The sequence below is a fragment of the Rhea pennata genome, chromosome 20, assembly GCF_028389875.1.
Source record: "Rhea pennata isolate bPtePen1 chromosome 20, bPtePen1.pri, whole genome shotgun sequence".
Classification (NCBI taxonomy): Eukaryota; Metazoa; Chordata; class Aves; order Rheiformes; family Rheidae; genus Rhea; species Rhea pennata.
Genome location: NC_084682.1, coordinates 6,018,076 through 6,032,441, shown reverse-complemented (window position 1 = coordinate 6,032,441; position 14,366 = coordinate 6,018,076). Strand labels below are relative to the sequence as shown.

General features: G+C 68.9%; 1 protein-coding gene across 1 annotated transcript in view; it reads left to right on the top strand.

The window, feature by feature from the left end:
• The first annotated feature begins 6,197 nt into the window (after nt 1-6,197).
• Nucleotides 6,198-14,366, top strand: part of DPH1 (diphthamide biosynthesis 1) — a 28,612-nt gene continuing 20,443 nt past the window's right edge. The window contains exons 1-3 of the mRNA XM_062592580.1: nt 6,198-6,261; nt 7,838-7,990; nt 11,253-11,316. Coding sequence (XP_062448564.1) covers nt 6,207-6,261; nt 7,838-7,990; nt 11,253-11,316 — 272 coding nt within the window. The 5' untranslated portion in view covers nt 6,198-6,206. The remainder of the gene's footprint in view (nt 6,262-7,837; nt 7,991-11,252; nt 11,317-14,366) is intronic.

Genomic DNA, 14,366 nt, shown 5'->3' with positions numbered 1-14,366 from the left:
CGGCCCCCGCCTCTCCCCACCGTCACCACGAGCCTCCCGCGGCCCGGCCGAGGCTCCCTGGAAGCAGGGGAGAGCGGAGCAGGCTCGGGCAGACCTACTTTCAAGGCTTTAATCCTTTTTTGCTCAAAGGATTTTTTTTTCCTTTTTTTCTTTTTATTTTTTTCCCCTTCCCGCTCGGCAAAGATGCGGCCTGATCAGAGGAGAGACACAGGGAGCTGACAAGCTGCGGAGTATGGAGGAAAAAGGAGAAAGAAATACATATTTATTACCCTCAATTATTAAAAAATAGATAGCAGCAGATCTTAGGCCCTGGCAGAGGCACTGTGGAGTCATTTGTGTGAGGACGATTTTGTTTTTTTTGAGTTCCATTGAAATTGTAATACGCTGCGCTTGTTAGCAAAACCGCCCCGGCGCACCGCCGCCGAAGGAGGCGCGTTAGCCCGGAGCCACCGCGCGGCGAGGCCGGGGCCCGGCTGAGCCGCCGCGGGCCGGGAACAGCCAGCGGGACCCGGCGGGCGTTCGCAGCCTCCGCTTTTCTCCGGAGTGCCCCCGCGGGAGCGCAGCAGGCTCTGCAAACGCGGCGCCCGCCGGGTGCCGGCTCGCGCGGGCGGCACGCGGCGCCGGGGCTTTTCCCGCGCTGGGAGCATGGGAAAAGCGCCCCGCCGGGACTGCTCGCAGCGCCCCTCGCGCTCCGTCGCGTAAAATCCCGTCGGGGCGGATGGAAACAGCCTCTCCGGGCTGCGCCGGGGCGCCCGGCCGGCTCGGCGCGACGGGGGGCGCAGGCAGCCCGCGGGCACGCGCGCCGCTAAAACCCCGGGGAAAAAAGGAGCTTTCGGCACCAAATGGAGTATTTTCCGCTTAATAACCCCGCAATCCTAATCTGCGCAAAGAAGATTCGCCCCCGGATCTCCCCGCCCTGCATCTGCCGCCCACCGCGCGGCTAATGCCCGCGCCGTGCCGCGCGGCTCCGGCCGAGCCGGGCACCCGACGGCGCCGTCCGGCCGCGCCGCGGGAAGCCGAACGGCGGCCGCGCGGCGGGACGGTCGCTGCGCTCGCTCCCCGCCGCCCCGCGGCTCTTCCTCCCGCCCCGGGGAGCCGCGCGCGCCGGCACCGGCTGCGTCCGTGTGGTTAAATCCTCCGGGAAGGGATTTTCCTTCGGCTCGGTGCTGCCCTGCAGCTCGCGTGCAGCCCCGCGGCGTCCGGCTCGCGCTGCCGCGGGAAGGCGGGTGCCGAATCCCGCGGGATGGAAACCGCGATTCTCTGCTTCCCGGGCAGGTTTGGTGGGTGTTTTGCGGGCAGCTTTTCCGGAGCCGCCTGGAGCGGGACGCGCGGCCTGGGGCGGGCCGGGGCAGAGCGGGCGCGAGGGGCCCGGCGCCCCGCTCGGCGAGGGGCGGCCACGCGCGGGGGGCCGGGCCGCGCTCCGTCCCCGCCGCCCCGCGGGGCGCAGAGCTCTGCGGTTTCCTCTCGGCTCTTTAGGAAATTAAACTTTCATAAGCACAAAGGTTTCTAGGCTCTCGGCTCCGCGGTGCGGGCACCACAACGGCGGCTGCGCCGGGCCCAACCCCGGCGGCGGCTTCCGATGTTGCTCCGATGCCGGATGCTCCGATCACTCCCGGAGCTGTCAAAGGCGTCGAGCACCTTCCTCGGGACGAACCGGGGCTGGGGGGTCATTTTCCTTCCCCCCGGCCTCGGCGCTTCCCTCCCCGCGGCGAGCACCCAGCAGGCTTTCGGTGTCACCCAGGCCCCTCTGCAGCGAGCGGCTGCCCCGGCCCCCCCAACCCCCCCGGTGACACGAAGGCGTTTTTCCCTTTGCTGCTCCTCCAGCACAAGAGCTTTTCAGCCGAGCAGGACGGGAGCTAAAAAGCCCCGCGGACGGGCTGAACTAAGCCGGCGATCGGGCTGTCCGTGACCTTGGTGTCATCCTTGACCTGGAAATCTCCTTCTCCTGCGTCTCCGCTATTGCACTTCTGTCTGTTGCCACCTCTGGCAGGATGCACGGGTGCAGCTTCATCCCTGCTGACAGCCTCGCTCGGCCTCCCGCTGCCTCCTTCCGACCGCTCGCGGCCGGCGCCGTGCCCGGCGCTCGCGCCGCGTCCCCTCCCGGCGGCGCCGGCCGAAAACGCCCCAGGGCGAGCGCGGCCCTTTCCACCCCGGCATCCCCGCCGAAATCCCCGCGGCCGCATCCGCTCTCCGCCGTAGGGCAAAGCTGGTGTGTGTGGGGGGGAAACGCGTCCCCCCCGGGGCCGGCTTCGCTCCGGGCCCTGCCGGTGACCCCTTCTCGCAGGGAATCTCCCCCTGCCCGGAACGGGAGGGGAAGGGAAGCCGGCCACGAGGTCCCCGCTTCGCCCCGGGGACGCTGCCTCGCGAGAGCGGCTCCCGCGCCCCGAGCCGCGCCGCCGGCCCCGGCGCTGCCCGCGACACAGCCCGGCGGGCGGGATGGCGAGGGCCGAAGCGCAGCCACAGCCTGGGCTCCACCGAACCAGAAAGCGGCGCTAAGCTTCGAGCCGCCGCATCCCTCTAAAGCGGAGCACGACAAAAATCACAGCCGCCTCTAAGCCCCGGGATAAGTGGCTTGGCTCTGGCACAGCGCCGACAGCTCCCAGCTCCCCCGTGCTCCCCATTTTCGCCCCGGCAGCACCACTCTCGCCCCCAGCGGGGTCTCCGGCTGGCATCGCTCCCGCCGGGGATCGCCGGGGAAGCGGCGCGGCCCCGCCGGGAACGGGACCCTGCAGCCGGCAGCGCCAGGCCCATCGGGCTCCCGAAATGCGGGGAGCGGAGAGGCTCGCGCAGGAACGCAGGCCTTAAGCTAACTGCCTGTTGAATTATTCAGGAATGGCATTAACTTATAAATGAGTGTGTTTGACTGATTTTGTGGTTGATGTACAGATAAATTCTAATGAAAGACAGCTACAAGATTTTAAATTATTAATTAGACTGCCACTTAACAAAGCCTATTTGGCACTCTATTTCCTTGCTTAACAAGACAAAAACTTTAAGAATAGGTTTTGTATTAGCCCACAGGCTGTTCATTTGCATTTTGTTTTTCTAGCTCCAGAAAGGAAAGCGGTAGATCTTGACCTTAACAGGCTGCCCATGGCGGGATGAGACCCTGTAGCCAGACCCGCCGCCCCCCGCGCGCCGGGATCAGCTCCACCTCGCCTCTGCCCTGCGCCCCCTTGCCTCTCCTCCAGCTTTTCCTCCATCAGCCGCGCCGGCGCTGGAAACCAGGGCAGCACCGTGGCGCTCGGCTCCCGCCGGGAGCGCCCGGCAGTCGGAGCTGCTCTTTTACAGGAGGCTTTTTGCAGTGCGAGAAGCGGCCCCGAGCTCCCGGCACGGCTCCCAAGCCAGCAAGCCCAGCTGGGCTCCCGAGCTGAACAAAGGCGAGCCGGAGCCGGAGGGACGAGCCCGCGAGCCCCAGGCCCCGCAGCCGCAAGGTGACATTACCCCCCAGCCGAAAACCGCCTCCCCAGGCTGGGAGCACGAGCTCTGCCCGTCCCGGCAATCCTCACCCCAGTCTGGCGGGCTGCGGGGAGCCGCGGGCACGGCGCTGGTGTCCTTCCCTGCTCGGCTTCTCGCTCCAGAGCCTTGCAGGTGGCTCTGCTCGGCTGCCGGCGAGCGGCACGCGGCGCACACCGCGGCCTGGCTGCCACGCCGCGCCACGGCCCCCCTGCCCCGGGGCCACCGAGCCCGGCTCCCGGTGCAGCCCCTGGCCGCTCCGGGGAAGCCACCGGGAGAAGTCAGCTCTGCCGGGGCCTGGGGCAGCTCGGGGCGGAGCGAGGTGCCGGTCCGGCCCGGGACGGGGACCCCACGGGGCGGCCAAGCCCCCTGGCGTCTCCCTGTGCAGCCCGTCGGGGGCCCCGCGTGGGCGCAGCGGTGCCGGGGTCCTGCCGGCTGCCCCCCGTGGGGCTCCGGGGAGGATCCGCTTCTCCCCTTGCAGTGATGTCAAAAAACTCCCCTATGATGTCCCAGGCGGTTGCCATGGAAATAGCGTGATGTCACACCGGAGCGATTCCCCCCGGCGTGGGGAGGGGGGCAGGACAGCTCGCCCCAACTTCCCCGTGTCCCTGCCGAGCCCCGGCGGGGCCCTCGTTAAGGGGACACCGGGCACCGCCGTGGCCGGCAGGGCTGCACCGGCCACCCCCGGACCCGCCGCGCCCCCCCCCCCCCCCGAGCCTCGGTGTCCCTCCCCCCCCCCCGCCGGCGCCCCGCTGCCCGCCGCGGTGCCGCCGCCGCCGCCGGGACCCGCCGCGCTCCCGCTGCCGCCCTCGCCGCTCCGCGGCCCCGCCGTGCCCGCCGCGGTGTCGCTGCCGCCGGGACGCACCACGCTCCCGCCGCCTGCTGTCCCCACCCCCCCTCCCGGACCCCTCACCCCACCCCTGGCTCCCCGGCACCTCCGGGCGCCCCGGCGGCTCCGGGCGCGCTGCGCCGCCGCCGCGCTCCGCGCTGCCCGCCGTCCCCGGGGACCTCCCGGCGGCGGCCGCGTCTCAGCGGCGCCCGGTAGCGCGGCGGCGGGGGGCGCCCGGCGGCGCGGCCCCAACTTGGGCGGCGAGGCAAACTTCGGGGCCGGCGCCCGCGCCCCCGGTGCCCGGTGCCCTCCCGGTGCGGCGCTCACCTTGGCGGAGCATCTTGGAGCCGGTGCGGGGCGCGGTCTCCCGGCGCGGCGGCGGCGGCGGCGCTCAGAGCCGCGGGCGCGGCGGCGGCAGCGAGCGGTGGCGGCGGCGGCGGCTGCACCGGGAGCGCGGAGCCGGGGCCCGGGCGAGCGGCCCCCGCGGGGGCATGGCGGGCCGAGCCGCAGCGGCACCGGGAGCGCCGGCCCCGGAGCACCGGGAGCGCCGGCCGCGCCTCTGCCCGCCGCGCGTCCCGCCGCCGGCTTTTAGGGGGGGAGCCGCCCCCTCGGGGCTGGGGCCGCCGCCGCCCCCCACCCCCTCGGGCAGAGCCTATAAAGAAAAGGGGAGCCCGGTGCCGGTGCGGCGGAGCCTGCAGCGGCGGCAGGGCTGGGCTGGGCTGGGCAGGGCGGGGCGGGGCAGCGACGGGGCGGGCTGGGCTGGGCAGGGCTGGGCTGGGCTAGGCGAGCCCGGCCGGGCCCCCTCCTTCGCCGCCGCCGCCGCCGCCTCTCCCGCCTCCCGTGGACAGTTCGTGAAAGTGCCGCTGCTCCGGTGCCGTGCGCCGCCCCTCTGCCGCCCCACCGGGAAGCCGCGGGCCCACCGCGGGCTCCGCCGCCCCATCGGGGTCTCTGCTGCCTCCGGTTGGCCTCGCCGGGCCAGCGGCATCCCGGCCGCCCCCGCGGAGTCCCTCCAGCCTCCCCCTCCCTCTGCTCTCCACCGCCCTCTGCCTCACCGGGGTCTGCGATGCGGCCTGAGGACCCTGCTGTCCGCACCGCCCCGCCGGGGTCCCCGCTGCCCTTTGCCGTCCCCTCCGTCCGGCCGCCCTTCTAGTCCTTCCTCTGCTCTTCGCTGCCGCCCCCCCGCCCCGATCCCGTCAGTCCCCGCCGCCCCATCGGGATCTCGCTGCTTCTTGGGTCCCTGCTGTCCCCCGGGGTCCTTGCTGCTCCTGTCCCCTCCCTCCCACAACCCCGTGATCCCCCTGCCCCAGGAGGGTCCCTGCTACCCCTGAGGGGTCAATTTTCTCCATCTCCTCTGCCTCACCGGGGATCCCGATTCCTCCGGGGGGCCCTGATGTCCACACCGCCCCCCTTGGCTGCCCGCTGCCCCGGGGCTCCTCCCACCCTGCGGGACCCAAGGACGGGGTTTCTGCCCCACAGAGGAGATTTATCCCCCCCCCTTCCGGGCCCCTCCCAGGTCCCCCGATGGGGCGGCCGTCACCATGGCAACCGCCCCGATATTACAACAGAGCAGTTGGCGCCCGGCAGCCCCGGCTCCGGGAGCGCCGCGGCGACCCGCGAGGGAAAGGCGGGGCATCGGCCCGGCCCGCCGCGGCAGCCCCGACAGTGCGGCCCTGGCACAGCCCGGTGCACAGCGCTGCGCCGCCTAGGCCTGGGGCCACCGGCTGCCGAGCGAGGAGCCGGGGCCGCGGCCGGGGCTGTGGAGCCTCGACCCGCGCCCCGCTGCGCCGTCCGCCCCGTCGGGGCCCGGCCGTGCGCGCCCGGGCTCGAGCTCTCGGTCGGCGGCTGCTCTGGCCTAGGCCCCCGCGGCCCGCGCGGGGCTCGGCTAGCGCTGCCTTTCCGGCCTCCACGTGGGTCTGTCGCCATGGCGGCCCCGGAGCGGCCGGCCGGGAGCGCGGCCCCTGCCGCCGCCGCCGCAGGTGGGCCGGGCCGGGCCGGGCCGGGCCGGGGGGGGTCGAGCCCGCTCCTCCCTGGCCGCCGGGACACGGCCTGCCCCGGCGCTAGGCCGGGGCCGGTGCATTCCCGCGAGGCCTTTTGGGCTGGTACCGGCGGGAATGCACCGGTCCTGGGGGTCCGAGCGGGACCCGCGGTTACCCGACCGGGAGGCCGGATCTGCCTGGGGGTCCTGGTGCCGGCAGTGGAGAACCGGGCCGGTACCAGGAGTTGGTCTGACTAGGAGGCTTGTTCTGTACTGGGAAGCCAGGCTGGTACCAGGGACCCGGACCGGCACTGGGTACCGTTGCGGCCTGGAGGCCGGACCTGTGTGGGGGTCCTGGCGCCGGGGAAACAGGCTGGTACCGGTAGTTGGCCCCATCTTGGAGCCAGGCACCTGCTGAGGGCTCTAGTGCTGGGCCGGTAGCGGGGGCCGGAGCAGTGCTGCGGAGGGCCGAGCCGGTGCCGTTCCTGGTGCCGGGCCGGGGGTGTCAGGCGAGGCCCGTCCCGGGCCCCTCCGGCAGCTGTGCGGCCAGGAATAGCGCGCTGCCGGTGGCGAAGCATCTCCCGGCCTCGCCTGCCTGCACCATTGCCCTGCGCCCCTTCCCTGGCGGGTGACGTGGGCACCCGCTGCGCCTGGTATTTTGGGTGCTGCCTCAGCTTGGCTGGGTGCCCTGGCCGTGGGCTGGTGCCGGGGGAGCGGCCCCCGTCGGGGCTGGGCCCAGCTGGCCCGTTTGCGGCTCCCGCTGTGGGCCGTGCGGAGGGTTTGGTGGCTCATGTGCGCTGGTGCCGTGCAGCCTCGGGCTGACGCTTCGCAGGCTGGAAATAGTGAATAATCCCGCTGCTGTCACTCCCCCGCCGTACGGTGACTCTGCGGAGTGAGGGGGTGGATCCTGCTGGTGCCGCGCTGGTGGGGGCCGCAGGCCGCGATCGTGGGGTGCACGGGCCTTCCCGGCATGGGGACGGGCCCGGGTCTCCCGCAGCCGGAGCCCTGCGGCATTGGGGGACGCTGAGGTGTCGACATGGGGCTGCTGGGGGCTCGCGTGTGATGCGATGGCTCGTGCTGGAGTGGGCACCAGCCCCAGCTGTGGCTCACTGCCCTCCCAGCAGGGTTGCCCTCTGCGAGGGGCGGGTTGCCCCCGGGCTGCACACTCGGTGCCTGGGGTCCGTAGCAGGCTGCGGGGTGCGGGCTTCCAGCAGCCTCGGGACGGTCGTGGTTGAGCGTTGCAGCTAGTCGTGCTTGACCTGGGGCTCAGCACCCGGGCCCTGGCTGTGGGGAGCAGCACTGAGGCATTTTTGAAGTTACAGTGCTGCTTTCTTGGCACAAATGATTTTTCCCGCAAACTGAGCCCTAAACCTGGCTTGCTGCTGCCCTGACTGTCCCAGGCTCGGTGGTGGAGAGCAGAAACCCCTTCCCTTTTTAGTGCCTTGTTGTCCCCTGTCCTTGGGTGCTGTTGGGGCTACCCCGTGTCCCTTGGCAGCCAGGGGCACCCAGTGGGCTGTGGGCTACAGGATGGGTTGCCTCCTCGTTCCTCTCTGTAAGACGCTCTGGTTTGCCCACAGCCCGAGGCCCCATGCGGCGGGTGGCAAAGCAGGTCCCTGAGGAGATCCTCAACAACCAGGAGCTCCAGGAGGCCATCAAGGTCCTGCCCAGCAACTACAACTTTGAGATTCCCAAGACCGTGTGGAGGATTCGGCAGGCTCAGGCCAAGAAGGGTGAGTGCTGGCCGCACTGTGTGCCCCGAAGTGACGCTTCCCAGGAGTGAAGCGGGGTTGTGCCTGCGGTGTGCTGGGGGCTGCGGGGCTTCGGAGCAGCGCTGAGCTCCCCAGCTGCCGGTGGGGAGCTGCTCGGTGTGCGCGTGGCGCTGGGGCGCAGTCAGGCACAGGGCTGGTGCGTTCGGAGCCACGCTCCTGGGGGAAGATGCTGATTGTGCCAAGCTGTCAGTCAGGCCCGGGTGGCTGCTGTGCGCTGGTGTTTAGGATCTGTCTCAAGGAGCTCTCCCTCCTCTTGAGATGAGTTAATATATCTGTATCTCAGGATTATAATCGTATTGGACAGGACAGGTTGAGTTGCACGGACCTGTCAGCCTGTAGAGATGTGTCTGGGATGCTGGCCAGGTCTCTGCTGCTGCTCTCGCCTTTTCCTGTGCATTCTGCCACGCTGCTGGAGCAGGGCTGTGCACGGGGGGAAGCCCGCAGCACCTGGCGTGGGGCTTCGAGGGGCCGGAGGCCCTCGCCCACCTCCAGGGTCGTTTGGGGAGAGAGGGATCAGCCGAGCTCCATCACGCTCTGGCCTTAACTGAACTTGTGGGTCCTCAGGAAGCTTCTCTGGCCCCAGGTGGGTGAGGAGCCGCTGGAGCAGGTGCTGAGGTGCTGTGGGGCAGGCAGAGCACTGGGGGATGCAGGATCCGAGGCCATCCACGCCCTGGGGCGCTCATCTGGCCACAGGCCGGCTCTCAGCCTGGGAGGAGAGCGGAGCATGGTGCCTCTCCTCTGTCCCTCCGTGCTGCCAGTGTCCCTGGTCCTCGCTGTGCCCGCGGTCAGGGCTGACACGCTGCGGCTCGCCAGGTCACGCGTCGCTGGGAGCTCTGGGCAGAGCCGGCGCCGGCTTCGAAGCGCTGCGTCCGCCCGGGAGTGTCGCCGCCAGCTGCCACCGAGCCTTTGGCAAGTTGTCAGAGGTTGGCAGGTGTCGCGGGGGGAAGCACCGGGAGACGCTCCCGTGACCCGGATCTCTCGCCGTGTGTCGCAGCCTGCCTCTGTGACCGCGGGCAGGTCGCTGGCTCCGGCAGCCCCTGTTAGCGCTGCAGGGAGGCCAGGCAGCTCGGGCTGGGACGCCGGAGGCTGTGGGGCCGCTAGATCCGAGCTGGCGTTGCCTAGATGCTGCGCGAGGGGCCAGGCTGTCCGCGGGATGCGCGGAGGGGCTGTCCAGCCCGCGCTGCTCTGGCTTTCGTTAGCATGTTTTGCTGCTTGGCACCTCCTAATTAAATGTAAATATGCAGTTGGGATTTAGGCTTTAGAGCTGGGAGCTGAGCCCATCAGCCAGTCAGCCATGCCGGGATTTAAAATCTGCATGTGCAGAGCCCAGTCAGTGGCTCGTTGCTGGGGAACGCAGCCTCCCGCGTCGCGCCTGCATGGCTGGAGCGAGGGGAGCCGGGGGCCCGCTGCCAGCCCTGCCCTTCCCTGTCCGCTTCCCGCCCACCTGGCACGGGATTTGGGGTGGCTGGGCCGGGAGCCGGGACGTCCCCCCCGTGGCCGCTCCCCGATGGGTGCGTGGCGAGCGCCCTGCCCGCGGAAAGCACCCCAGCTGCTTCGTGCTCCCCAGCCGCCCCCACCGCCTAGCCGGGGAGGGCAGATCTGTTTGCAGATCTGTTGGCTGGCGGGTGGCCCGGGGACGGGGAGCGGGGCGGACGGGTCCCTCTGTGGGGCCAGGAGGACTCCGGCCCCCTCGAGGGAGCCAGGCCGTGTTTCCCGCAGCCCTCACACCTGGGCACAGCATCCCAAGCAGTGTCAGGGCGTCTTCCTTGATTTCTGCTGTCTCCAGGCCTCCAGCGCGTTTCGGTAGCGCTCTTGGGACTGTTTTCTCTGCAAGCCAGCGGCAGGAGTGCGAGCGCAGCCCGAATGGTCCCGAAGGCCACGGGGCTGACGATGCCTGGGGACGGCAGGTCCCTGAAGCTGCTTCCTGGCCCAGCTGCTCCTGCCAGGTTGAGCCAGGGCTGGTGAGCTGTGTTTAGCTTTCAAAGTGCTTTGCAGGTTGGAGCAGGGTGAGATTAGCCCAATTTGGTCCAGGTCTTTAAATAGCTTCGTGTTTGCCACGGGGACTGGCTTGGCAGCATGGGGATTTCAGTTGGAAAGGGATTTGGAGAGGGACATTTGGGTAAATATCGCTGGTGCTGGGATGTGTTAGTAGGATCTGGAGGTGAAATGACAGCGGGATTAATAGAAGTGACTGCTAGAGCAAAAGGTTCTGTTTTCCCCGGGTATGGCGGTGCCAGGTCACCGCTCGCCCATCTCACTGCCTCCAGCCCACCCGCCGTCCGCAGGCTGGGGCAGGCAGAGGGATGGCGCCGAGGTCACCGAACGAGGGGGAACCACGGGTGGCTCCCAGCCGGGTCCCCTGGAGCGGGCGCGTGGGGGGCCACGGGCTCGCAGCCCGGGGCTGTATCTCCCAGCCCCGAGCGAGCGGTGCAGAGGCAAAGGGATTGTTCAGAATCGTTCGGAGAGAACAAAATGGGAAACATCATTCTGCTATGAATAAATCCATGCTACGCACAAAGCTGTGTGCATTGCTGGCCACCCTCTCAAAAAATGGTAGAGAAGAAGCGAGGGGAGGTGCAGAGAAGGGCAACAAGGAACGATCAAAGGGTTGGAACAGCTTCTGTACAATGAGAGATTAAATAGATTTAGATCCTTTAGCTGGAAAAGAGACGAATGAAGGGGGATATGATAGAGGGATATAGAATTATGAATGATGCAGAGAGGTTGAATAGGCGATGATTATTCACTCTTTCTTGTAACAGGAGAACTAGGGGCACACATTTACATTATTAGGAGCAGGTTTAAAATAAACAGAAGAAAGTACCTTTTCCTGTGCAGCACATAATTAAAATCTAGAACTCATTACTGCAGGAAGCAGTGGAGACCAAAAGTGTCAATGGGTTCAAAAAGGGATTAGACGTGTTCACACAGGATGGGCTCAAACACGCAGGATAGATCTAGCCCAAGGCTGGACTGCACGTTCACAGGCTGCCTGGGCCTCCGAGTTTCGCACTGTACTGCCTCTTTTTTGCGTCCTTTTGGCTAGTTCCTGCCTGAGGCCCTTTTCTGAGGGGTGAGTTGGTTGGGGCATTCCTGTGGCTGCCGTTTGTAACCTGGCCTGTTGTCTCCTGGTGCGTAATGGGGGCTGGTGCCAAGGTCCTGGCTTTGGAGCGTAAGCCTCCCATCCAGCCCATCCTAACCGCAGGGATGTTTCTCCTTCCAGTGGCCCTGCAGATGCCCGAAGGCCTCCTCATGTTTGCGTGCACCATTGCGGACATCGTTGAACGGTAAGAGAAGGGCTGGCTGCCTGGCTGCACTTCTGGGCTCCTCCCCGTGGGCTGGGGAGGGGATTGGGGCCGTTGCTGGCTGCAGGGGACGGGAGCGCCGTCGCAGGACTGCCTGGGCCTGGCCAAGGCGGTTTGGCCTGAGGCTGTTCTTGGGCAGGAGCAGCCTGGGCTTGGGACCTGCTCTGCTTGGGGCAGCGCAGAGGGTCAGGACGACCATCCTGGAGGCTGGTGGATGCTCAAAGGTGCCTCGCTGCGTGTCGCAGCCATGCAAACGTACCAGCTGGGGAGCGCTGGCCCTTCTGGCTTGCGCCTTGTCCTCGTGCTGTCCCTGCGGTGAGCTGACGGTGCCGCCGGCACTGCCTTGGCCAGGCTGCGCTGCGGCGCCGTGCCGTTCCTGCGCACAGCGGCACGCGCGAGGCCCTGGTGCGGGCTTTGATCTCGGCAGCAGCGACCTGGCTCCCAGCCGTGCCCGTGGGGACGGGTGGGGGAGAGCGAAGGCACGGCCCCGCTGCGCCCCCCAGGACCGGGGGGGGGGGGGTGCCGGCGGTTCCTGCTGGCTCGAACATCGCCCGTGCTGGGTTCGCACAGCCCCGGTGCGCGGCCAGCTCTGCTGTCTGGCTGCAGAGCCGTAGGGCGACAGTGACTTTCGCGGCGTGAGCACGGCCTGGTGCGTGAGCAGCGCTCGCCGCGGGGGTGGGTGGCCCCGGCTCGGCTGCCTTCGCGGGGAGACCTTGGCCGGAGCGCGGCCGGGTGAAGGCGACGCGTCTGCCCTGCTGCAGGTTGCCGAGGGCTCCGGCGCCGCAGGGCTCTGCTGCCTGTCCCGGGTGGCGCTGACCAGCACCGCGCCAGCCCGGCTCTCGCCGCTCGTCTCTGCTCCCCTCGGTGCGTTGTCTGGCGCTGCCGACAAGCTCAGCGTGTCCGGGCCCTCGCCTGGGTAATGGAGCCAGAGAGCAACCGTGTTAACAACCGCCTGACGCGAGCTCGGTGCCTGTGCGCTCGCCGCCGGAGCTCGGCCAGCGAGGGGGGGCAGCGGGGCTGCCGCAGAGGTCCCCTGCCCTCCTCCTCCGGCCCCCGGGGCTGCCTGCTCGTGACCCTGCCACTCTGCATGGAGGTCCTCGGAGCAGCCCTCCTCCAGCTGAGGAGGCCTGAGGCCGTGGTGATGGCTCCCCTTACAACACAGGGGCCCTGCTGGCACTAGGGCCCCTGCACCCAAAGGAGGTGACCGCAGGCGTCTCTTGTCAGGGACCCCCCCACGCCAGCTGCCCCTCCCTTGCAGCTCCTTCCCTGATTTTTCTCTGCTGCTCGGCAGAAGCGGGAGGGGAGGATGAAGCAGGGAGGCGGTTTGAGGCGCTGGAGAGGAGCTCTCGGCTTTGCAGTGGCAGCGCATTCAGGCACCTTGCAGAAATTGGCCGTAATCTCTTTACTGTCGTGCACGCCTCGCTCCGCGCCTGTAATCTTCCTCCCCGCTGCGGCTGCCCCCTCCCCAGCCCCTCTCTGTTTTCGCACAGTGAATTAGTGCTAATAGCACCGTATACCTCGCCTGTGATCCGGGTCGCGGCACTCATTAGTATACTGTCTTCCCGGTGCGAGCAGGCTCAGCTTCCCCGCTGCCGCGAGCCGAGCAGCCGCCGCGGCTGTGCGGGGTGGGGGCCTGGCAGCTGGAGCACGGCGGCGGGGCGGGGTGGGGTGGGGGCTCTGCCCCCCACGGCTCTGCCGTCGTCTCCCGTGGGGCTCCGCGCGGGCTGCGTCCCTCCCGTAGGGCTGGGGTCAGGAGCGGTGGGAAGGGGGGAGCTGGCGGGGGGACGAATGTGGGGCGCGGGCGGCTCCGCGTGGGCCTGTCCCTTTAAGTGAAGCTGCCTCTTCTCCGGCTTTGGCACGGAGCCGCTTTCATGTCTCCGACTTCAAAGGCAGCGGATTAAGGGGCTCTTTTATCTGAATGAAACCTTAAGCCCCACTTCCCGTCATCCGCCGGGCGTCGGGATCCCCGCCGGACTCGGACTCGCCCTCCCTGCGAGGGGCGCTGCGCAGGGCCGGGGGTGCCGGCGGGGAGACGCCGCCGGCCGGGACGCCGGTGCCGGGGCGGGCAGGCTGCCCGGGTGGGAGCGGCGCTGCCCGGTGCCGGGGGCAGCTTCGAGGCCGGGGAGCAGCGGGACGGTCGTGTTCTTCCTTGGCTGCCAACGCGCAGCGCCCGGGCGCTGGCTGCCGGAGCCCTGCGTGGGACCGCGGCGGCGCGAGGGACGGCGACGGCGGGGGGCTCGCTGCACGGCCGCTGTCTGGAGCGAGCCCGGCCCCATCCCTGCTTTCTCCGGGCCATGCTGGGAACCCAATTAAATTGCCTTAGGTGAGGTGTGAATTGGCAGGTGGTTGTTCCTGGCCTCTTTAGCGCCTGGCTCATCCTGCTATTAATATTCATAGCCGGCGTTAATGTGAAATCGCAGCTCCTCGGGGCCGCTGCTCCTGATGGCCCTTCTCACCCCGGCACCAGAGCCGGAGGAGCCTGCGCGGCTCCGACGTGATGGGAATTGCTGCCGCCGCGCGTTCCCGGCACCGGCCGCTGTGGCGAGGCTGGGACAGGGGCTCCGAGTGTCGTTGTCCCGGGGGTGGCATGTGCTGGAGGAGGGGTCGACGGTCCCCAGCGCGGGGCCACGGGCCGGCTCTGCCCCTGGTGCTTTCCCCTCCCTGCTGGGTGCACGAGGAACCTGCGTGCTGAGCACGAGGTGACCTGCATCGCCCAGGGACGCCCTGTGAGCACAGGGGCTCTTGCTCTGCAACTAGATCCTCTCGCCAGCCCGCCCCGGGAGCATCGTGCCCCGCTCCGCGCTCGTGCCGGCAGGTGCTCGGGGGACGCTAGAGAGCTCCTGCACCCTGAGTCCGTCTGTCCCCTTGCAGAGAGGTTGCGGGTGCAGGCGCCTCTCCGTCTGTCCCCTTGCAGAGAGGTGCCTCTCCAGCACCCCTCTCCGTGGCGATGCGGGAACAAGCAGGCACCGGCTCACGGGCTAGGTTTGTGCCTCGGAGGGAGGCAGGCGAGGCTGGGGCCCCTCGGGGTGCTG